Source organism: Micropterus dolomieu, linkage group LG02 (genome assembly GCF_021292245.1).
Source record: "Micropterus dolomieu isolate WLL.071019.BEF.003 ecotype Adirondacks linkage group LG02, ASM2129224v1, whole genome shotgun sequence".
NCBI classification, from domain to species: domain Eukaryota; kingdom Metazoa; phylum Chordata; class Actinopteri; order Centrarchiformes; family Centrarchidae; genus Micropterus; species Micropterus dolomieu.
The window spans coordinates 16811103-16834908 of NC_060151.1; the positions used below are offsets into that span (position 1 = coordinate 16811103).

At 38.5% G+C, this 23806-nt stretch overlaps 1 protein-coding gene across 4 annotated transcripts in view; it reads left to right on the top strand.

Moving 5' to 3' along the window:
- The window catches only part of prkcab (protein kinase C, alpha, b), a 110469-nt gene extending 89926 nt beyond the window's left edge, over positions 1–20543 (top strand). For 3 of the 4 annotated variants that reach the window (XM_046041882.1, XM_046041898.1, XM_046041892.1), the window contains 10 exons: positions 2180–2209; positions 6152–6292; positions 6441–6614; positions 7265–7356; positions 7930–7992; positions 9674–9812; positions 12696–12776; positions 13472–13579; positions 15518–15658; positions 18163–20543. In XM_046041882.1, coding sequence (XP_045897838.1) covers positions 2180–2209; positions 6152–6292; positions 6441–6614; positions 7265–7356; positions 7930–7992; positions 9674–9812; positions 12696–12776; positions 13472–13579; positions 15518–15658; positions 18163–18327 — 1134 coding nt within the window. In that variant the 3' untranslated portion in view covers positions 18328–20543. The remainder of the gene's footprint in view (positions 1–2179; positions 2210–6151; positions 6293–6440; positions 6615–7264; positions 7357–7929; positions 7993–9673; positions 9813–12695; positions 12777–13471; positions 13580–15517; positions 15659–18162) is intronic. The other variant, XM_046041887.1, reaches the window with a different exon arrangement.
- The last annotated feature ends 3263 nt before the right edge of the window (positions 20544–23806 follow it).

Sequence of the window (23806 nt, forward strand, 5' to 3'; positions counted from 1 at the left end):
TTCTTGAATGGCCCAGCCAGAGCCCTGACTTAAACCCAATTGAGCATCTCTGGAGAGACCTGAAAATGGCTGTCCACCAACGTTTACCATCCAACCTGACAGAACTGGAGAGGATCTGCAAGGAGGAATGGCAGAGGATACCCAAATCCAGATGTGAAAAACTTGTTGCATCTTTCCCAAAACGACTCATGGCTGTATTAGATCAAAAGGGTGCTTCTACTAAATACTGAGCAAAGGGTCTGAATACTTATGACCATGTGATATTTCAGTTTTTCTTTTTTAATAAATTTGCAAAAATTTCTACATTTCTGTTTTTTTCTGTCAAGATGGGGTGCTGAGTGTACATTACTGAGAAATAAAATGAACTTTTTTGATTTTTGGAAAATGGCTGCAATGAAACAAAGAGTGAAAAATTTAAAGGGGTCTGAATACTTTACGTTCCCACTGTACATATATATAAGCAAGGTTATGAAAAAAACTGCAAATAATAATTTGTAATATGGTCATTCATAATGGTGCCAAGGCGACTATCTGAACCTGAACCCTCAAAAGTTATTTGCAGGGCTAAATGAAGATTAGCACTAATGGTTGTTTCTTCAATATTCAATTACGGCTGTTTTTTTCATGGCAGAGTAACTTCTAAGTTCAATCTGCAAGTCAAAATGGATGACTTTCCTAATTACTGTGCACCCCTGTTTTATTTTACATGATTTAGTAAACCCATTTGAGAAGTAATACAGAAGAAGTAGTCATGTAGAGGGTCAAAATGAAGCCCAGAAAGGCATTAATGATTTTAACAGCTTTAATGATTTTGCTTTATTTCCCTGGACTCTGGTGTAAAGCTATTTCCAGCAAAGCACTTGTTTCTGCAATCTAACAACAGAATCAGAATCAGAAGGAGCTTTATTGCCAAGTAGTGTTTTACACATATGAGGAATTTGTTGTGGTGATAAGGTGCTACATGTAGACAATCATACAGTCAACATAAATAAATGTAGAAATACATAAATATGGAACGGAAGAACAACGTTGCAGATATATACATGTGCATTATTCTGGGTTCAACAGTGTGAGTTATAACCTATAGGTGCATCAGACAAGCCTAAAACAATAACACGGGATTCAAAAAATGTAGTTTTTGTCAACTTATTCAGCCCACATTGTCACTGAACTAGGCCAACAGCAGGAAACATTTTCTACAGCTTTGTATTAAGCTTCCTACTATCTCATATTTTTATTAATTTGACCTGTTTTGTGTTATTTTTCTTTAATATTATTTGGGGTCTGTTTCAGTCATGCTCCTTGGACCGCATTTGTCCTTTTTAACATCTGATAAATGATTTCAAAAGTTTGTACTCTGCTAATAGCAACATGAAGCAGTGAGGTCACTTTGACTAACTCAAAAGTAAATGCGATGTTAATGTTTAAGTTTTGAGAATGAAAACCAATAACTGGCTGAAAGAAAACATATTCAAAAATCAATGTTTTGCGTTGAAGATGGTTGCCAATATTGTATAGAGCCAATTCATGTAAAAACACTTCTATGATCTTCTAATCGAAGGAGACATTAATAGCAATTAACCCTCGCTCCCTAGCAGTTCGTTAACTGCAGCTTTATATCAGTGAGGTTACATTTTAAACAAATGAAAACATTTTTAAATAAAACTCTCTTCACATCCGTATTATTAATATTCAGGTAGAAGGCGGATTCATTATTAAACATTGCAACAACAGCAAAGACATGTGGGATTCAACTGAGGAAAAGGAGATGGAAGAGAGCGAGGGCAGCGTTTGCCTACAGGTGTTTTAATACTTAGTGTAAATGTCATCTCCTCACAGCAGTCCTCAAGACACCAAGCCTTGTTGTTTTTAATTTCCCGTTTCTCGTCAGACCGCCCAACACTGACCTTGACTTTCATCCGAGGCTAGCGTCTTCATGAAACTGTAAGGTTGCCGTGGAAACTGGGCTGAGATGCAGAGATGCTACCAGATGTGACAGAAAAGGATTTCTTCTGTTTTCTAGTCATGCCTTTGATCATTTTATTGTTTGCAGGTAGATGATTGGAACAGATAAAAAAATAATGTCTCATCATATCCACATGTGTATTCTGTCACTTATTTTCCCAGCAAGACACACATGCACGTACCAGCTAACGAGTGAGTTTTTTCTTTCTTCTAGGCCTGCCAGTTAAAAATCCACTATCTCAAGGTAGCTCTTCTGCCTGCTCCGTATCTTTATTATCTTGCTGCCAGCTTGCATCAAACTCACTTTACTTACTGTGTCAGGATTGTTTGTGGACCTCTGCTGGGCTTCCACAAATTAATCGGATTTACTAACAAAGGCTCTCAACAGCACATAATTGAACTAGCCTAAAATGCTTGCTGTTATACACTAAAGTAATGTGCTTTCTCTAACTCCTCTCACATACTAACTTTTTCCTTTCTGTTTCGTTCTTTCTTCACACATGTAAACATAAAATTAAAGGGACCACATGTAATTTTAATATAGAGGAGGAATTCAGTCTTAAAGGGGCATTATGTAGTTTTCAGTGGCCATTAGCAGTGCTCGTACGTGTGCTTGAACGTCTGAGTGAGCAAAATCCGCTCATGAGCTTCACACGAAGTGCTGGAAACTCAGGTAAACTATCACTGCAACATTACAGTAATATTTTTATCAGCTTGAGGTTGAAGTAATCCGTGCTCAATCATCTTAGTTAAATTAACTGCATCTGCCCCTTTTCAATAACTTTTTGTGTATCTTTCACCGGAGGCTCAGCAATGTGAGCACAGCTAAATGTATTGGATGATAATGAAAACCGTTGGGTTAGCTAGACTGAATATTAAAAATGAGATTGTTGCCACACTTTATAACAGACTGTAGTAACGTCACTGTTGTGAATGGGTCTTCTACAGTGTTGTGTTCCTGCGCCTTACGTTGCAGTATTGTATATTATATGGGTCACGTAAGTTACAGCGACTGAGACGGGTGTAGAAGCTGTGTACCTGAGTATCTGTGAAAGGACAATAACTCTAAATAGAACATTAAGCAAACAGCAGCAGATCCATGCTAATGTTAGCATGCTGCCCCTGCCTTGCATCACCATAAGCTAGTTTAAACAAATTGCTCCACATCCGTTATATTATTTCTTGCAGGCTAAAACACTTTGACGGATCGCATTATCTGGTGAAGTAATGTAGAAAACTATACAACTAGTATTTTGCACCGCTAACGCCAACCAGTTGCTAACGTTATCTAACTTGAGCCAAAAGCACAAAATCACAATATATTTCACATACTTTGCAGTAAAGTTAGTTTACTAGTCCAATAGGATGAAACCCAACTCTGTGTTAGTGTGTTTTTCCAGTTCCAAAACAGCCTTTCCGATGATGACTGTGTTTTCACCCGACATCGATCTGATTCTCATTTGTCCTGATGGGCTTTTGCAACATAAAAATGTTTTCTTGTTTTTTATCTTTACGTGGAGGTTTGTGTAGGAGTCGTTATTTGGTTTTAGCTGACTCCATGTCCTTAGCTGTGGTGTTGTTGCTGTGTACCGCACAGATTCAATGGGCAAGAGGCTTGGGAGCACGCATGCAGTCACAGCAAAGGGAAAATCTGACCTGGAGTATACTGGCTGTCAGAGGTAACAGAAAAACATGGCAAGTGGATCGTTTTTATGTGAGGTTACAATCCCTTCACACACAGGCAATAAAAAAGTGATTAATTTCATTTAAAAAAAACTACATATAGCCCCTTTAAGGTTTGAGGATTTTGCAGCACCTGCAGCATTATCTGCAAAGGTCAGATCAACAAAGTCTTACATTTGCAGCATTTGCATTTGGCCTTACATCGCAAACAGAAAAGCAGCTGGTATAATGCTGTAATGCTCTAATCATCCTCTTTGAAACTGAAACCTCAAAAACATTAACAGCCAAGGATTCTACTATTAAAATGAATATAAAATGTGAATAAAAGTGCTGCATATAATATATTTACTCCCTATCTTACACACAAACACCACGCAGCATTGTTGTTAGTAAATTTGTGGACTACTCAGGCCTCTGGTGATGTCATCATCTTTACCACTTTATGTGCACTGATATTGGCGAGTTTCACACCTGCTCCTCATTGGCTGACAGTATGATCCACAGTCAGCCCTCTAGTAGTCTGCCTTTGGTCCGGACTATAGAAGGTTGTTAGGACGCATGGATGGACACTCACTTCTGCACACTAACTGTACGAATGAATGTACACATAAGCAGGTTCTTGGTGCGCCCGGTGTGCATGCCAAATCTCTCCACACGGTGGCAGTGTTATATTTATTATAAGATTGGCTGCATTGTTTGTGTTTGAATACAACTTTGTGTGGTCACACTGACATATATATTCCAACTGATGTTTGTGTTGAAACAGGTAGATGTGGTTTTGTGAACTGTTTGTGTCTAGTTTTTTTATATCATACCCAAATGGTCCATGTTAGACATGTTTAGAAAATTCCCTCTTGATGTCTCTGAAGGTCAGGGTGATGACAGAACAACCTTTGCAAGCTGCAGTAAACAAAGCAAATACAGGATTAACGCGTTGTTCAGATGTTTCCTGCTGACAAACTACATGATAAAATCAATGATGTATTGACAAGTGATCATTTATAAACCTTTTCATGTGTAGTGTTGACATGCACAAAAATATATCCACTCCTGAATAAGACATAAATGAATGTCAACATGCCCACATGGTCACACATAAAAAAAATCAAAACAGTTCTGTCCTTATCCAACGAAGGTTAAAATCAAGGGCAACTGGACATGGTTGCTCTTGACTTTAACCTTCGTTGGATAACTGACCTGGATGACTGAGAATCTTCACAGACGAGAAAACCTCCTCTGTTTATGTCAGTTGTTTCCAAGTTTGTTGACTGTGAGCATGAGTTGTTAGCAATAAAATCAACAAGTAAGTTTTCCTTTCTGGATTTTTGTCATTTGAAGTAGGCTATTTTTAGAGGTATGATACAGTAAAAAGAAAAATACAAATTAGAGAGAAGCTCCAGTGCCATGACGGGTGCTGGCAGGGTGCTAATTGACAAATTTTTGGCAGCCTAGTCAAAAACAGGGAATCTTGCACACTGGCAACCCCCCCGATAAAAAAGCACCAGTAGAGAGCTCCTGCTGAATATATGTGATATGTGATGATGTCTGGCACGTCACTGGGCACTCTCTACATAGACACAGAGAAAAAAATAGAGAAGCATGATTTGATTCGGACTCTTCAGTATGCTCCTAACCAGTTTTTTATTATGGTTAGGGATGTTAGTGTGTCCATCGAGACACCTTGTAGCAAATGATAACCTAACAAGTACAGAACAAATCGTCATATATTAGAACATAATAGCCAGCATGCAAAATAAAGTAAAAATATCTTGAATGGGATTGAAAATGTAACAGAAGTCTGTAATATTAACCAGTTGTTAAACGTTGTTTCAAAGGGTTGTAATCCAGAAGAATAACTTTAATTATTATGGTACAATATTATGGTACATTCCTTTAAATTACATTTTACATTGTTACTTCTATGATACATTACTTTAAATTACATTTTGCATTGTTACTTCTAATTAATTACACAAGACATATTTTCTTCTTCTATATGCTTGCATTTTCAACCCATCTAGAGAGATATTTTTAGTACATTTTAAAATGCTTTTGTGGTTTTTACATCATCAGTTGTTCATGTGTTTTTTTTTTTGGTTTTTAATTATATAAATGATGAAAAGCTGCAGAATGACATCAATCCTACTGTGATTAATAGGTGGCAAGAACACTTCCAGAAAAACACGCATCCAGTGATTAAGAGAAGTCTGTGTGAAAGCCAGATGTGAATATCTGACTCCAGACCAGCTGTTAGATGCTCCATGTCCTCTGCTCACGTCATATAAGCGGGGGAGGCATCGTTGTCTAACTTTTCTTGTAAACAATACAATCAAATTGCAGAAACAGCAATGTGCAAACAGCTTAATTTTCATGTTAGATTTATTACCATTATTATTTGCTTTAAATGTGGATGCTAAACTGTCAAACGATGTACATAAAATATCATGTAAGACACCCACAGCAGTAGAGAAATTCTTGAATGTACTTTACTTTAATGCCACAGAAAGCCAAGCTGGGCCATGGTAAGAAAATGATTACACCATCAGACCACCGACGGTTCAGCTTGCCTTCAGGTAACATGGACCGGGTCCGACTGAGCGACTTCCACTTCCTGGCCCTGCTGGGGAAAGGCAGCTTTGGCAAGGTGAGAGCCATGGCGCAATATAAAAGGCCATTAATCATTTTAGCACTTTAAATGCGGCAGCCAAAGAATGCCTGAGCGTCAGCATTTTTTTGGTGCTCAGACTCGTATCATTTCAACCGCTGACCTATAGTTTCTTCATCCGCTGCAGGTAATGCTGGCAGAGATGAAGTCAACAGAGGAGCTGTACGCCATCAAGATCCTTAAGAAAGACGTTGTGATCCAGGACGACGACGTTGAATGTACCATGGTGGAGAAGAGGGTCTTGGCCCAGAGAGACAAGCCGCCATTCCTCACACAGCTCCACTCCTGCTTCCAGACTGTGGTGTGTAAAAACTCACAACCGAAGACATGATTATTTTTTTTAATACTTTCCTCCTGCATTGCAGCAGAACTGCTCATAAACACAAAAACTAAAGTAAAATCACTTTACTTTACTGAAAGGGCGCCATTGTTCTCCCTCATCATTCTTTCATCACCAGTCTCTTCAATCTCTGCCGTTTTATACCCTTGTGTGTGTGTGCCTGTCTACCGTTACATCTGTATTTGCCTTACATTTATTCGCACTCTTTTGCCAGCGCCCCTGCAGAGAAAATTGATACTGAGCTGAGACCACCCTTGAATACGAAGTCTCCAGAATGACGTCAACTCTGTGCGTAGACAGGGTGACTCAAGGAGTCTTTAATAAAAACTACAATTACCAATCAAAGCCTCCTGACTTACAATACACGTATATGCACGGACCACAGCCACTATGCTGAAAGAATAGATAATGTCAGGCATTTTTATATCTTTACTGCATGTTAAGATTAACAGCTGTAGACTTTTAAGATAAGATGTTTGAATATTATACATTATATCCACAGATCATTCTATGTAATGCGCCGCTCTTCAGTAGTGTGCACATGCTGTACCTTTCTTTGTGTAGCATCTATTCAGAGCTGCTCTTTGGGCAATAACATACTTTTTTTCTAGGATCGGCTGTACTTTGTGATGGAGTACATCAACGGGGGAGACCTTATGTATCATATCCAACGTATGGGCAAATTCAAGGAGCCACAGGCAGTGTAAGGACACTCTATAGTTTATCCAAAGGCACATGTTTTAACAATAATAACTTAACTGATTTCCACCCACCTTGAGTTAATGCTAAAGCTAACAAAGCCCCATTACTGTATTACAGTGACATTTAAGTTTTAAAATATCAATATCTTGTGTGCAAATATCTATGACATGAGAAGTCCTAGTACCAAGGATCTGATGGTATTGTGCACTTTATGGTCAGATAGAGTGCTACAGCTGATTTATATTGAGGGTATTATCCTAAAGGTAAAGATTTATTAATACATAAATTATTAATTTTAATAGTTTGGGGCTGTGTTATGCTTTTTAGATATTTAATTGAAGAGAGATGACAGGAAATGAAGGGAGAGGAGAGATGGGGATTGACATGCAACAAAGGTCTCCATCCAGATGTGAGCGTTGCAGTTCATAGTCAGTACTTTAACCTCTAAACCACCAGGTCACCCCAAGATTTATTCATATTTATTCTTTAGGGCAAGGGATTCTTTTATTTAGAAGAATCACTTCCCCGACAAATTTATTATATAGTATGTATTTTCTGATTTTCAACTTTGCAGGTTTTATGCTGCAGAGATTGCTGTCGGTTTGTTTTTCTTGCACCGAAAGGGAATCATCTACAGGTGGGTGAGTCAGAGAGGAACCAGTATGCATGTAATGAAGCATTGTTACACGGGAAAAACACACATCAGGTTTACAGTAAAACATTTTACGTGCAGTACGATCAGAGGAAAATATTTTAGATAGATACCATGGGTAATTGAAGTACACTGAACAAAATTATAAACGCAACACTTTTGTTTTTGCCCCCATTCATCGGTAGCTGAACTCAAAGATCTAAGACTTTCTCTATGTACACAAAAGGCCTGATTCTCTCAAATATTGTTCACAAATCTGTCAAAATCTGTGTCAGTTTGCACTTCTTTTGCTGAGATAATCAATCCACCTCACAGGTGGCATCAAGATGCTTATCAGACAGCATGGGTATTGCACAGGTGTCCCTTAGGCTGGCCACAATAAAAGGCCACTCGAAAATGTGCAGTTCCATCACACAGCACAATGCCACAGATGTCGCAAGTTTTGAGGAAGCGTGCATTTGGCATGCTGACTGCAGGAATGTCCACCAGAGCTGTTGAATTGAATATTCATTTCTCTACCATAAGCCGTCTCCAAAGGCGTTTAAGAGAATTTGGCAGTACATCCAACTGGCCTCACAACCACAGACCATGTGTAACCACACCAGCCCAGGACCTTCACATCCAGCATGTTCACCTCCAAGATCGTCTGAGACCAGCCACCCAGACAGCTGCTGCAACAATCTGTTTGCATAACCAAAGGATTTCTAGACAAACTGTCAGGAAAGGTCTCAGAGAAGCTCATCGGCATGCTTGTCGTCCTCATCGGGGTCTCAACCTGACTGCAGTTCGTCGTCGTAACCAACTTGAGTGGGCAAATGCTGACATTCAATGGCATCTGGCACTTTGGAGAGGTGTTCTCTTCAGCTATGAATCCCAGCTTTCACTGTACAGGACAAATGGAAAACAGCGATACCAGAGACTGACTGGTTTCCGAGTTGAGTTCAGCTCATGATGAATGGTGTTAAAACAAAAGTGTTGTGTTTATTATTTTGTTCAGTATAGTTCAGACATTGTCTTATCTTTTGTCTGCATCAATCAGGAGACAACAGACACCGAAAGAATGAGGAAAGGAGGACAAGTAAGGAGGTCCAGAGAGACAGATAAAATAATAGAAAGAGATTAAAAATGGCCCTGTAGATATAACCTTGCTGGTCTGTCTGTATTTAAACTGCACAGCTTGCATACCCTCAGGAAGGTGGCGAATATTAAATCCATACTAACCACTCTGATACAAAAAAATGAAGCAAAGATAGAAAGGACAGAAAGAAATGCTTTACAGAGACTAAGGTCACCTTGTTCATCTCCAGTACTTCAGTTGAAGACTCGCATCCTCTTTTCATATCCCACCAGCCTTGTGTTTGGCATCCTGACACTACTTTGTGACAGATATAGCTGCCAGAAGTGGTGAATGAGGGGAAGAAAATGAGTTGAGACATGAATTTGAATTTCATGGCCAATATATTATTGTTTGTTTCCCAGTGTATCATGTGTGCTGCAGACAGACTGCTCAGAGAGGTTGCAGTAGTGTAGAGCAACACATGGCTGTGTTCTTCTCGTGTGGACATAGTGGCTGACAACAACATACAACAACAAGTACCGAAGTGGTCACAAATCCAGAGAGACAAAATACATGTACACAAATGCTCACACCTTGTCTCTGCTTCAGGGATCTGAAGCTGGACAACGTGATGCTGGACTCCGAGGGCCACATCAAGATCGCTGACTTTGGCATGTGTAAGGAGAGCATGTATGAAGGCATGACAACGCGCACCTTCTGTGGCACCCCAGACTATATCGCACCAGAGGTGAGAAGGAGATGTCTGTAATGGGAAGACTTGGCTCAGATTACAGTAAGGAGCTAAGGACTAAAGGAGCATTTTGAGGGGTTCGGTTTTTTTCCCTAGCCTCTCCAAAACCAAAAAAACAGGAGCAAAAGTGTAAGGAATAAATTAAACAATGTGATTAGCTGCAATCGTTAGCATTCCCGGCTAGCTAGCTTACTTGCGGTGGTGATGGAGCAGTGGTGTGAGAGACCCAGGTTCAATCCCACACTGTGACACAACCACCAATGTGTCCCTGAGCAAGACACTTAACCCCTAGTTGCTCCAGAGGTGTGCGACCTCTGACATACATAGCAATTGTAAGTTGCTTTGGATAAAAAGTGTCAGCTAAATGAATAAATGTACCAACAACAGTTAACCGAGTGTACTTCCAAAGGCATGAAGAACGTCTTTAAGCATTCTCTCGTTACATTATTTGTGGGGTTAAGGTGGCTAGCAACACGTTACCTAAGAAAAGCCCTGTTCACAAGGCTTCTTTAGTTCACTTCAGAATTCTTAACCTCAAGGGCAACTACACATGCCATTTGTCTAATATAAAGCATCATAACTAACTATTAACTGAACTCCGTATAGCCTCATTTCTAATTGGGAAGAATGAGAAATAGCCAAAAGTGATGCTCTGATGCTGCTTGGATTGCTATAACAGCCCGCAAAGAGGTGTTACAACCAAGGCGTGACAATTCATTTTGTTCATTAGGAGCAGGTTGATTGACAGTGAGATAGGCCATTCGGTTTGTGTGCAAGCCTCGCTTAAACACTTGATGAACTGTATATTAATATAGTATAATGTACGGCATATAGATGTAAGAAGAAGACAAATCAAATTAAATGATAAGGAACTCTCTTTCAATGACAACCACATTCGTCTCCTGGAGAGTGAGGATAGATGGTTAGAAAAAAGAGAGAAAGAAGCCATTTACATCAGAGTAGAGAAACCATCCTTCAACGGGGTATGAGGTCTGCAACACCACTTATCCCCCACCTACAATTCTGTCCTTTTATCCCAGGAGATTGAACGAACACTCTTGGCACATGTAACATTGCCAACAACCGTTGTTCAGACTTGGCCTCAGGTGACTGTAAGAACATCGTATCATCATGGATGAGGTGAAATGTCGTCCAGTGTCTTAAACCAAGTCCAGTTCTCTTTATTTAACCTATCTTGGATAATACCTATGGGAGATTTTGAATTAACATGTTTTTAGTTTGACCTTTCATTTGTCACACATCTGTATATCGGGTAGCAGGGAAGTTAGAAGTTTTTTCTGTCCTGTTCAAATCGTTTTGCCAACAACCTATTCTGCCCTTCCGATGAGTCTTTGAGCAATACACTGAATGCATCTGAGCTTTAGGTTATTTGAGGACTGCGAATGTTTGCTGGTACCTGACAAACAGTCCCAATCAAATATCAGCAACATGCCTTATTTGTGATTTTTTTAGTGAGTTTTTTTGCCATCAAAATGCGATGTGACACAATGATTTCAATTTCCGTTTTATGTATTCAGTTAAAGTTCTTATCTAAGTTGTCTTGCTACTATATTTACAAATCATAGGAAATATTGAGCAACGGATTTAAGGTGTGAAACTTCTATTAGAGAAAAGAAAAAATTTACACAGCAGAGATGATTCACTTAGCATAATTAGATGTCTGTCTGTTTGGGATAATGTGTATATGTATTTCTATTTGTTTCTATCGACTCCCATCTGTCTTCACTGACTCATGAGGGAGCATGTTGTCTCACAGGTGGGAGGTGAGGGAAGCCCTTATCCTTCTTTTCAGTCTTTTTACAGACTTGCTGGGCTTTCCATCCCTCATGGCAAAAAATAAATCCGACACAACTCAATAGGCATTATTTTCAACAGATATTAAAGGAGAACTCCGGGCAATTTTTAAGTTAATCTTTATCGTTATACCTTTGTGAGTACTGTCTATAGAAAAAAAAACTAACCGGATTGGTGCTTGCAACACGGAGCTGCTACAGCTAATGCCTAGAGCTCCCACTCAGCTAAAACGGCAGTTATGGGGGCATATACATAAAGATTGTCTTTGTGCCTCTTAACAGACACAAAATGCAATTAAAATGTCTGTCCAACATGAACAGGGCCTTACATGACAACAAGATGCGTTTAGCAACTCTTTATGCACCAATCTGGTTAGTTTTTTTTTCTATAGACAGTACTCACAAAGGAGTTCTCCTTTAAGGGCTTTATAATGACTTCTCTTTGCCTTTCTAATAGCTCTTATGACCTCACTTTATGCAGTTATAGCGCTGAATTTGTGACCTGCAAAGTACTTTGTTTTTTGTCCAGGCAAAGTCTCTCAATAAATAATAACCCATTGCAGTATTTTCTGATACAGTATATCAGGAGAGAGATGTTATCACTTTTATATCATGTGTGGGTGTAGGTTTTTTTTAAGAAAGCTGAGCAACAAATTGTAACTTTGTGAACTGTGTAAATTGCTGCATTTCTTTCTCTGTTAAACACGAGTGCAGCTGTGATTTCACTCTTTACTTGTGTGTCTGCATGATTATTATTGTGCGTGGGGGAGGGAGGTGTAGGATGGCAAATTGGATGGTAAGAGAAAGCGTCTTTTTTATGGCAGCTCAAAATAGCTGACTGTATTTAATGGTGGTTGATTTGGGTAGAGTTTAGATGGGAGAGATGCTGCTTTCTGTTCAGTTTCTCTGAAATTCTACTGTAGGGTTGCTCTGGGGTGGTATGCAACACAGCAGCATTCAAAAAGTTGTTTTTTTTATCACGGAAATTTTCTGAATACAGATTAGGTTCAGTAGTGTAGTGTTTGATTATTCCAAGTTTAATCTTTTCCCCTTTTGTCTTTGCCAGATTATAGCATACCAGCCTTATGGAAAATCAGTGGACTGGTGGGCTTATGGAGTTCTTCTGTATGAGATGCTGGCAGGACAGGTAATATGTTGTTTTACTGCGCCAGTGGACAAAGGGGTTTTATATCATATTTGAATTAGGACTATACATTTAGTGTATATCCATAATGTTGTGCTGCAATACCAACAATCTTTATTGAACCATGTGTCAAGCTAACAAAAATTCATTAGCTCCAGCTTGTCAAATGGGAGAATGTGCTGCATTTCTCTGTTTTGTATCACTGTAAAATGAATATCTTTGAGTTTTGGACTGTTGGTAAGCAAAACACAAAATTTGAAGTACTGATCATGAGCTCTGGGAATTTTTTACTATGATGAAGATGAAAAAGACAGATATTTTTACTTCTATAAAAAAATTAAAGATTACTTGATTCATCTAAGATCAAGAGATTTATCTATTTTAAGTGTGGGAAAAAAGTGTGAAATATTGAGACACTTAAAGAAAAGTAAGTTTTAAGGTTTCCAGTTTCCAGGCAACAGTTCAGCAGAAGATGTTTTTCTTACTGAAGATGGATCACACACATAAACACTCACACAACGATACCAGGATTTTCTGTTTGCTTTTCACTTACAAGCTCCCAGTGCTTAGCTCACCTTCACTTGCTGAAGGTGAGCATGTTGTCAGGTTTCACAGAACAACCTTCAATTCAAGCTTGTAAGTTGTCACGTCAACATTTTACATGAGCTCTGTGACACTGTGTTTGTCTTTCTCCTCAGCCACCGTTTGATGGAGAGGATGAAGATGAGCTCTTCCAGTCTATCATGGAGCACAACGTGTCCTACCCCAAGTCCATGTCTAAAGAAGCTGTGTCCATCTGCAAAGGAGTTAGTACTGTTTAAAGAACCTAAAGTCTTTTTGGTAACACTTTCTATGAAGGTCATCGCTATAATGACTTATGCATATATTTATAACACGAAATAATGTGTCCATAAGACATTATAACAGTTGTTATAATCACTTACAAACATGCATTAGGCGCTATAGCAAAGTTCATAACGTATTATGACCTTTTGATTTAATGTTTTATAACTAATAGTAATACCAGTTTATATCAATGTGAGGCAAGAATCTCCGACCATGTTCCATAACACATTATAACCACCGACTCTGCCTCGTTATAAATACACTTTTGTCACCATTTACAATTAGTGATATAAAATAATAGCTTATATTAATGTTTAAAGTTATATAGCATGTCTTTGTTTGCTTTACGTAAAGTGATAAAATATCTATCCCTGTATAATATATTACAGGTGGACATAATACCATATGAACTAATTATAAGAACTTATAACACGTCATTGTTTGCTTTAAGTAAAGTGACACACATTTTGCGCAGGAAAACAACTTTTATTTATGTTTCTTCACTTTATGAGCAATCTGTATGAATTTTGAACATTTTGCAGTTTAGCACGAAAACAACATAATTACATCAAGAAAACTCATTCTCAGGGTTCAAAAGGTCATAATACGTTATGAACTTTGCTATAGCGCCTAATGCATTTTTGATTAAGTGATTATAACAACTGTTATAATGTCTTATGGACGCATTATATCGTGTTGTAAATATATGCATAAGTCATTACAGCGATGACCTTCATAGAAAGTGTTACTGTATTTTTTTACATACTGTATCACAGATTTTTAGATTCTAGGTAGTCACTGCTTTTATTTAAATGCTCGTTGCAGAGACTTGAAATGTACATAATCCGTCACAGTTCCCTCTTCTTTTTTTTTTGGAAAAGTTCAGTTATTGTTGCACAGTAATATAACAGAGAGCAGGTACTCCTCTGGAAAGCTTTGACATGCAAGATTTAGTTGTCAGCTATGAAAAACATGTTTTACAAAATGTTTAACAGTAATGTAAATTATAAATTGTAAATGTGGACACCACTGTCATTGGTTTTCTTACTTGGCTAATGATAGCTAAACCAGCAGTGTGGTAGATTAGATTTTTATTTTGTTTGAGATAATCATATCATAATCAATAACATCTTGTTTTCTCACTGTCTTTTTAGTTTCTTTGGGTAACATGACAAGATAGTTTTCGTTTAAAATGTTATCTCTATAATAAATTATTCCATATGGTGTTCCTGAAAAGTGCTGACTCAGCACAGTTAAGTCACAAATTTCTGTAGTTTCTGCTTCCTTCATTTAGCGGGCACCTGTTCCTCTTATTACTGGGCATCTTTTTTGTGATCATCGTGTCATGGTTGTCATGATTACAATTATTTACCAAAAAGGAAATGAGTTTTCAGAGTCAATTTACCAGAGAAGATCCAATTTAGATCCAGGCAAGTCTTTTAATAACACACCCTGCCTTCATTTATAATGATAAGACACTCTGCGGCTGCATGCAGCCACGAAAAAAAATATCATTCATCATCTCAGAGCCAGTGACAAAAGAGATAATCTTGATCCCTCTTATTGTTTGCTTCACATCTCATTTGCAAAAAAGGATTCATGGTCAAAATTAAAAGTGGCTACTGAATCTGAAACTGGGACATGAAAAGGCAACGAGATTTCCTCGACTATTTTGAAACTGGAGGAGTGAAAACAGTACGATCTGGCTCTGCATAATATTGTTGATGCTATAGTTGCAAAGATCGTTGTGGATCGTTGATACACTGTATAGCTAAAGAGGTTTTACACAATTTCTCTCCTCTGTCTTTCTCTGCTCACTATCTTTACCGTCTCTTTCCCTCAAGCAGCTAACTACCTCTGTCACGTCTTCTAATCCCTCCTCTTCTGTTTGTCACCAGCTGATGACCAAGCACCCATCTAAGCGTCTCGGCTGTGGCCCAGAGGGGGAGAGGGACATCAGGGAGCAGGCCTTCTTCAGACGCATCGACTGGGAACGCCTGGCAAACAGAGAGATCCAGCCGCCATTTAAACCCAAAGTGGTGAGTGTTGTGCGTGTGTGTGTGTGTGTGTGTGTGTGTGTGTGTGTGTGTCTCTGTGTGTGTGGGTGAGAGAGAGAGAGATTGTGTACTGTACATGTGCTTTTGCAGATTTTTATAGATCTTTGTATTTACAACTGAGTTTCCAAAATTAAACAGGAATATGAAATTGACCGGTCAGACATCCTCTATCATGGCATATGTATGGGATTTCATATTCATATATATATCGTGATAATTGAATTCTTTCCTGAAAATCATTTGAGAAACCATTAATAGATGAAATATCCTCACTGTTCAGTTCTCACAAAATGTATGTTCTTGATAAATCCAGCAAGTTAAATTGATGGAAAAATCATGTAAAAATTATTGCCATAACGCATCCTGCTAACTGATTTGCAATATTCCCCAAAAAAAGACACATTTATATCATGATATCATGTTATAACATGATATCGTATGATATGTCATCATCCTGCCCAATGCTACCCATAACATTACACTCTGATATGATATTTGTTTTAAACTTCAAACTCTATATTTCCAACCAAATGCTGCTTAAATTTTAAAGTATGGGTCCACAAACTTACAATACAATACTCACAAACCCATAAGCTTTTGCTCACTGTAATCATTCCTTCTTTGTATACTGGCTGTGAAATGTTATCTTCCTTCTGCAATTTCAATGTAAGAAATAGCGGACAAAATCCAAAGTCCTGTTTGTGTGTGAAAGTTCAGCTGATGCTGATATGAGGCTTCAGCAGTCTGATTTTGGCAAACCAAGCCTCTATCTTTCATAGTTTCAGACTTTTTAGTTCAAATATCCCTCTTTGCGTTTCATCAGACTGTAACAAAAAGGAGACAAGCTTTGTAGATGCTGACTCAAACTGTTAAAGCCTCATATTAGTTTCGGCTAAACCCACCACTTACATTACTTTACAATGGGATCTCTTCGGGTCCGGAAAGATGAAATTACAGCAATCAAAATTTACGTACGAGCATGTGAAACAAGTTAATCAAATTTTCAGAAAGTTGACAAATGTTGACAAAGAAAAGGACAAATCATTGTGGTTTTCCATCAATTTATGCAAATGTTCTGAGGAGCCAACAAGATTTTTGGACGCGATCAAAAGATCACCTGTTGTTGTTCCCATCATTTCTTTGTTGCTTTCCACTGAGTTCAGCATTCCTTCCATGAATTACTGTAAATCTGACCACACATTTTTGGAGCTTTTTCTTTTTTGAGCCAATAACTGTAGCGCTCCATTCCTGCTAGACGAGAAGGCAGGTCTCATAACATTATCACTTATTCAGCAGATTGCTTACATTAACCGTTAGCTAAACTTGTATTTACCAACGCCTCTACCTTCGACCATAAGGATAAAATGGCATATCTGTATAAGTAAATCAGGTGGATATTTCCAGATGATGACAGAAACTAATGACATAAAACATCCAGAGTGCGACGCTAAAACCAGCAAAACACCAGAAAATCTGTCATTCTTGAATGCATTACTGTTGAGGAAATGAAATACTTCCTCAGAGAGCCATTACGTATGTATGCATGAATGGATGGTTTATATGCACCCAGCAAAGCTCGAGCCTGGATCCCAGCTGCAGCCACCAGGGTCCCCTCCCTGATGCCTAAACCTCCTCCTGTCATCACAAAGCACTGCTTTTCTGTATGTGGACCCCCGCATCTTCCATCCCCTCGCTACCCACATGGCCCGAAGCAACACATGCGCTGCCGCCAAGGATTAAAAATAGGTCTCTAAGAGCAGAGTTCCCTTTACATCCACACAAGGGCCACAATAAATGCAGGGTCACACAGCGGATGTATCTGTCTCCACTAACAGAGGCGGGAGGAGGAAAAAATGCTAAAAGTGGATCCATCCATTCAGGGGTCTTTGTGTGGCATATCGCAGAGCTCATACACTGTGTCATTAATAGATCTGAAGGGACTAGCAAACAAAAGATCCATCTGAGGCTTTATGGTTTGGCTGATGTGATATTACCAAGCAGTTGAAAAATGCCCGACATGCTGATATGTCTCCTGAGAAAATGTGTTGCGAACAGCAGGCGCAAAAATCCATTGTACAGATTTGTCTTTGTTGAGCATTACTCATTCTGGAGGAATTTGTCTTGTTTTTCTTGTAGAAGTGTTGTGACTGTGCTGATACTGTGCATGACATACAGCAATATCCTTATACAGTATGTTCAGCTGCTTGATACATATGACAGCCCAGAGCGGCGCTGCACACTGCCGGAGATGACCTCCACTGTGGATGCTCAGGGTTAGACACTAATCTAATTACAACTTATGCGCGGCTACACATTTCCCTGCACCACCTTCCCTCGGGGACTGTTAAAGCTTTCAAATGAAAGACTGATGAGGAAAAGCCTTTTAACCACAAGTCCAAACTTCTTTTTGTAGACTTTTACAGTCCAGTGATCAAAATAACGCTTGATCCTTTCCACATCTGACATTTGTTTAAAATCTCTTTCAGTGTGGCAAAGGAGCAGAAAACTTTGACAAGTTTTTCACACGAGCGCAGCCTGTGCTGACCCCTCCTGACCAGCTGGTCATCGCCAACATCGACCAGAGCGAGTTTGCGGGCTTCTCCTACATAAACCCTCAGTTCATCCATCCGTCCCTGCACAGCGTGGTATGAGGCGTGAGCAGCAAACACAAACGCACGGACAGTTGCTCACTACAGGATCCTTCCACACTTCAACAAACGTCCCGCCGTCAAAAGACTCATATCACCCATCTATTAGTTATCAATATCTGTGTACAGAAATGACTGAGAGTGGAGCAAAGTGTTACAACGATGTTTGTGGGCGAGAAAAAGTACATGGCACTGATGTTTTTTTGCATAATTTTCCCCAGAATTCTGATAATGTGTTCTTCATTCTGAATCTGTACCTGCGTTTCTCCGAACCTGCAGCCTTTTTTTCTTGTGTAGGAATGTGTCTATCAGTTACATCTCATTAGGTATTATCTCATGTTCTCCCCCGTCTTACTACGCAACAAGCTGCAATGCACGACAAGAACGGAACGTATTTTTCTGCTCTGTCCCAGCTTTATCTACTTCTGAACCGCTACACGTGTATTTTATATTTATATATTAAAATAAAATGAAATAAAAAAGAGGTAGTATACTGTTACATGAGTGCCAAAGTAGAAGTGGAAAAAACATTTCTATTTCAATTCTTAGTCCTTGTGATGTTTTTCCCCTCGGGCTTTCCCAACACTGTCAGCACACTTAAACCCCTGAACAGGGACCGTTTATATCTGTTGTTGTGTAGGACGTGGAACTACAGTATATCTAACTCAACATAGAGAAACAGAAGTACCTTGTGCTAACAGTTACAATCTGGGTACAGCTTACAGTGGGTAAATATGGGATGAGTTCAGTATATAGGGTCAGAAAATTGTGGATCAAAGAAACAGTGTTTTCAAGTATAAAGATGCTATTTCCATATGCACAAAGCAGTTCTCTGTTGCATGCTTATTTTCTGACTCTGTATGAGCAGTAGACTATAGGATGCAGTACACGTCTGGTATCATTGTAAAGTTTAGTATTATGATATAAACTGTGTTAATATATAATTGTTGTATGTTTTGAAGAGTGTAATTCTGAAGAAAAGTTTCTAATAGTTAAGGGTTAAAAAAAGATTTTGTTCCTGTTTTGTGTTCTGCTTTACTCAACAAGAGATGTCTAACCCCTCTATTGTATGTTTTTTTTGTAAATATGTTTCAAAAAGAGAAGTTACTGGCAGATTTTATACTATGAACTGAATGTGCTTTTACTACCGTAGACAGTTTGAACATTTCTATGTTTAGATTACCCCTAAGAAGAGTGTGTGTGTATGTATATATATATATATATATAACTAACACTTGGCTGAATCTTTGGTAGCTTTGGTATCAGCAAACCTTGTTATATGTATTTCCACTATTTATCCATTCTTTTCTACTACTCAGTGTCATGAATATGAGAATATGCAGCACCTACTGTGCGTGAAATGGTGGAACCCCCTCTTGCCTTGGTCGTCTCAGGACAGACTCCTTCTGTAACCAACTGAATCCAATACCGAGTAATGGTACGAGGGTTTCAGAGCCCTCTGTGGCTGAAACGTGTCTTTTCCTTCTTGCTTATATTGTGTGCATGCTTGAGACGAGGCCTGATCCAAGCATGAGAAAGACTCCCTGCATGATACAGAGAACCCCCTCTGGTGTGGAGCATGGAGTTTCCCCACCTAGCTGCGCAGAACGAGAAAAACCCGTTCGAAGAGCATTGTGAGCTTTTCTGCTCCTCTCTCACTTGCTGTCATGTAGCCCAACCTGTTTGGCTAAAAAAGCTGAATTATAAACAGACAAATATGTGTAAAATGCTTCTGTTGGCTTTTTTTTTGTCCACTGGTGCCAAACTGAGTCTTTTTTTTTCCAGTCCAGCACTGTTTTTTTTTGGAGGTAGGGGCACACAAAGCTACAAAACTGAGGTTTCGTAAAACTGCCAAATTTAGGAAGGCTACAGCTCTTAACCCCTGAATTATTTACTTCACATATAGACTGGTGTTGCAGCTGTCACATCCGGACCAAAATGAGTTTTTTAAGCTTAAGATAAAACTGAATGTTTACATGTCTCACATTGAGAAACTTTTATCATAGGAGAGGAATTGAAAATAAACAACCATTGGACCCATGACAGAGATAATCAAATGTCAGGCCAGCCAAGGTACAGTACCACTACGGGCTACAACTAGGGCCACAGGGATGTTTGTATGTGTTTCCTTTCTCTGCCCCTGCTTTTGGTAACCTGATTCTTCTTGTTCCTCTGTTCATTGTGGTATGATGGATTAAATAAAGTATGAAAAATATGAATCTGCTCTGTTTTATTTGGTGTTCAGTCTGAAGTGGCTGTAGTTCAGCCTGAATGTGTTACTCTATAGGCACATGTGGTTTTGCAGGTGAATTGTTTGACATGTAATAAACGACATGTATTAAAGGACTGTACAAAAAAATGATTTGGCGGGGGAAGCGGGTCAGAAAAGGGGAGGGTATTAGTTTTATTTTGGCTGAAGGGAAGATAGTTTGGCTTTTCTGGGATAAACCCTGAAGTAGAAAAATTGCTACTTTGAGATTATGCTACTCAAACATTGTGTTGGTTATACGAGGAACAATCAGATGATACAACTGAATTTATACATAAGTCAAAACGTCATTTGATCTAAGTTATATTTATTTTCTAAATGTAGTATTTAGAGAAGGGTAAAAATATTATCTCCAGTATCCCTAAGAGCTGCTGCCGGTGCCCAGGTCACTCAGCAACATTAATAGATAAAGATATTATGGTGTTGAAGTTTTGTTAAGTCAAGTGGAGGGGCCAAAGAAATAATTAATAATGCTGAACAGGGAACGTAAAATTCAGCAACTCACAGTAACAGTAATTTTCCCACTGTCCCTAACCACAATGAATTCACATATTGGCATACCGTAAAACTTCAATTGAAAGCCTAGTCACAATTAGAGACCTATCCCTTTTACTGGCCTAGTGTGGCTACACATTTGACAAAAAAACGCAGGTCTCAATTAGAAGCCCAGTCTAGTTCTAAGCTGAGGAAACCATGAGCACCAAAGTATTATTCATTAAGATTTACTTATTTATATTCCTTTAGTCCATAAGAGTCCACATATCGAAAGAATCAAAAAGTGTTTTCATAAAAATTAATCTACAGTAATCTTTGGCCGTTGTCCTTCCTACGGTGCATGAGGTTGAATGTGCTGTGTCTTTGAGCTAGATCAAATCAATGATTTTTTTCATTATATGTTATTGAATAGTATACATTATTTTTTATACAAGGAATATTCATACTGGTTTAAATAGACAGTGTGATAGTAGCCTATCTCCCATATTTGCTGAGCAAGAGTTTTGGGACAAAGCAAGAAATGCTACATTAGAGTATACACTAGCTGAATTCACTCTCTGGACACTTTAATACAGTGTAACAGTTCAGCCACATTACGTTTTATTAAGACTTTCCAAGATGTGTTAGTTGAACTGTTTATTACTGAGTTATCACAGTTAGTGGTGCTGCACTGCATTATGTTGAAATGTGTTTCTAATGCCCCCGCTCCATGTTTGTAAATGCGGTGGGTAAAACATTAGAAACACATTTCAATATAATTCAGTCCAGCTCAACAACACTGCAAACTACATCCTCAATAATAAGCATATAGTTCAACTAACACCTTTCAGACAGTGTCAATCAAAACTCAACATTATTATCTTTGTAAAGTTGGAATTTATGGCTGAGCTGGAAAGTTTGTCCCTAATAGTGGCCCTGTTACTGATTTATAAAGTAGAGCTCAAGCGATTTATCGTTTTGCAGATATTAACGGCTGATATAAGCTACTTGCAGATATATCTGCATCGCCATTTATATAACAGCTGATATATGACTATTAAAAAAGAAACAGAGAATCGGATACTTCCCTCATGTCATGAGTGTTGCATAGTTTGCCCACCAGAGGGCGCTCTGCAGCTCCTATGTTAACAACACTGCAGCACCACAGAACAAAACATCAGATGACCGGTGTTGTGGCGAATTCTGCATGCCTGCCGAGAATTGCATGCACCTTGCGGGTGGTAACCCTAATTCATGCTGAGAAAAGAGGTGGATGCAAATCTCGCCAGGTAGCCTAAAACATCTGTTCTGCCTTTTCAGACACTTTGCTGTGCTCATTGATCAAACGCGGTTATCACCACATATTTTTGCTGAATCATAAGGAACGCTACTTCTACTAAGTGTAATAAATTATTAATGACTCTAAACGTTCATAAAATATATACTTCCAATCCTTTATTACCATTGATGTAGCCCACAAGGATATTATAGCGTTTAAGAGCAGTTTTTGGAGGTGCATGTAATTCTCGGCAGGCATGCACTGGAGTCTACCCAAGCCAAAGAGTAGCTCCTGGTAGCTCTCACACTCAGTGTTCCCGGTGTTGGTCTTTTGTCACCTCAATTACATGACTTAAATGATAATAAATATAGCCCTCATCACTATTCCTCTTCGGAGACCAGACTTGCTAACCCTCCCATTTTTCACTGCTATCTTTAGGCTCCCAGCAGTGTGTTTAATGTAACGTTAGGTTAGCTGCTGACAGACATGATTGTAGATTTATTACTGAAACAGTGTGGCAGTAGGGACAGGTCCTCTCATTTCTCTCTAATTTATTACTTCTAAATATTTTCGAACATCGCCAACAGATAAGATACCTGTTGGTAAATTAGCCACAAAGCTAATGTCATGTTTATAAGTGGAGGAAGCTAGGATTAATGAGGATTAAACTGTAGTGAAATGAATAAACCAGAGGGGACTTGTGAGTAAACGTGACCTGAACAAGTATCTAACACACAGTTGCAGGTCCTGGTTGTAGACAGTCATGTAGTATTAGATTAATTCAAGTTTCCTCTGGGTCACTGTATCATAGATGGTGGTTAGGAAATGGTTTCTGTAGCATTGGATAGAATTAACAGAACCCTGTTTATCATTATTATGATAGCAATGACACCAGAGATGATATAAGGTATTATTATTAATAGTAGTATTAGTACTATATAGGTATTTTTTATAGTTTGTGTTTCACTAGCCCCTCAATACATACACTATCTAATTAATGTTTATTAGTAGTAGTACTCTATAATTTATTACAAATCAGATATTTTAAAAATGTTTCTGTAGTTTTATATATTTCTGACTCTTATTTATCAAAACTTTAATGTATTTTGCTGTACTTTTGTTCAAAGTACTGTTTCTAACAATAATTTTGTCATGGTATCTTGGTATGGTCTCAACATAACTAATGTTTGGTATAATCTTTGTTTATGTTATGCCTTTCTTAAAATAAAGGGAAAAAATCCTCAAATATATCGAAATCGGTATTGGACTTAAAAATCCCATATAGTTCGGGCTCTAATATAAAGCATTAATAAAGGATTTATTAACATTTAATAAAGCCATTAGTTACATTGTCTACACCCCACAGGATATTAAGTGGCCTGTTTCTTATTAGAAGACTCTCACATCTTTAGCACTCTTGAACACTGACTCTCTGAAGATGCCCTCTTATGAGCATCTCT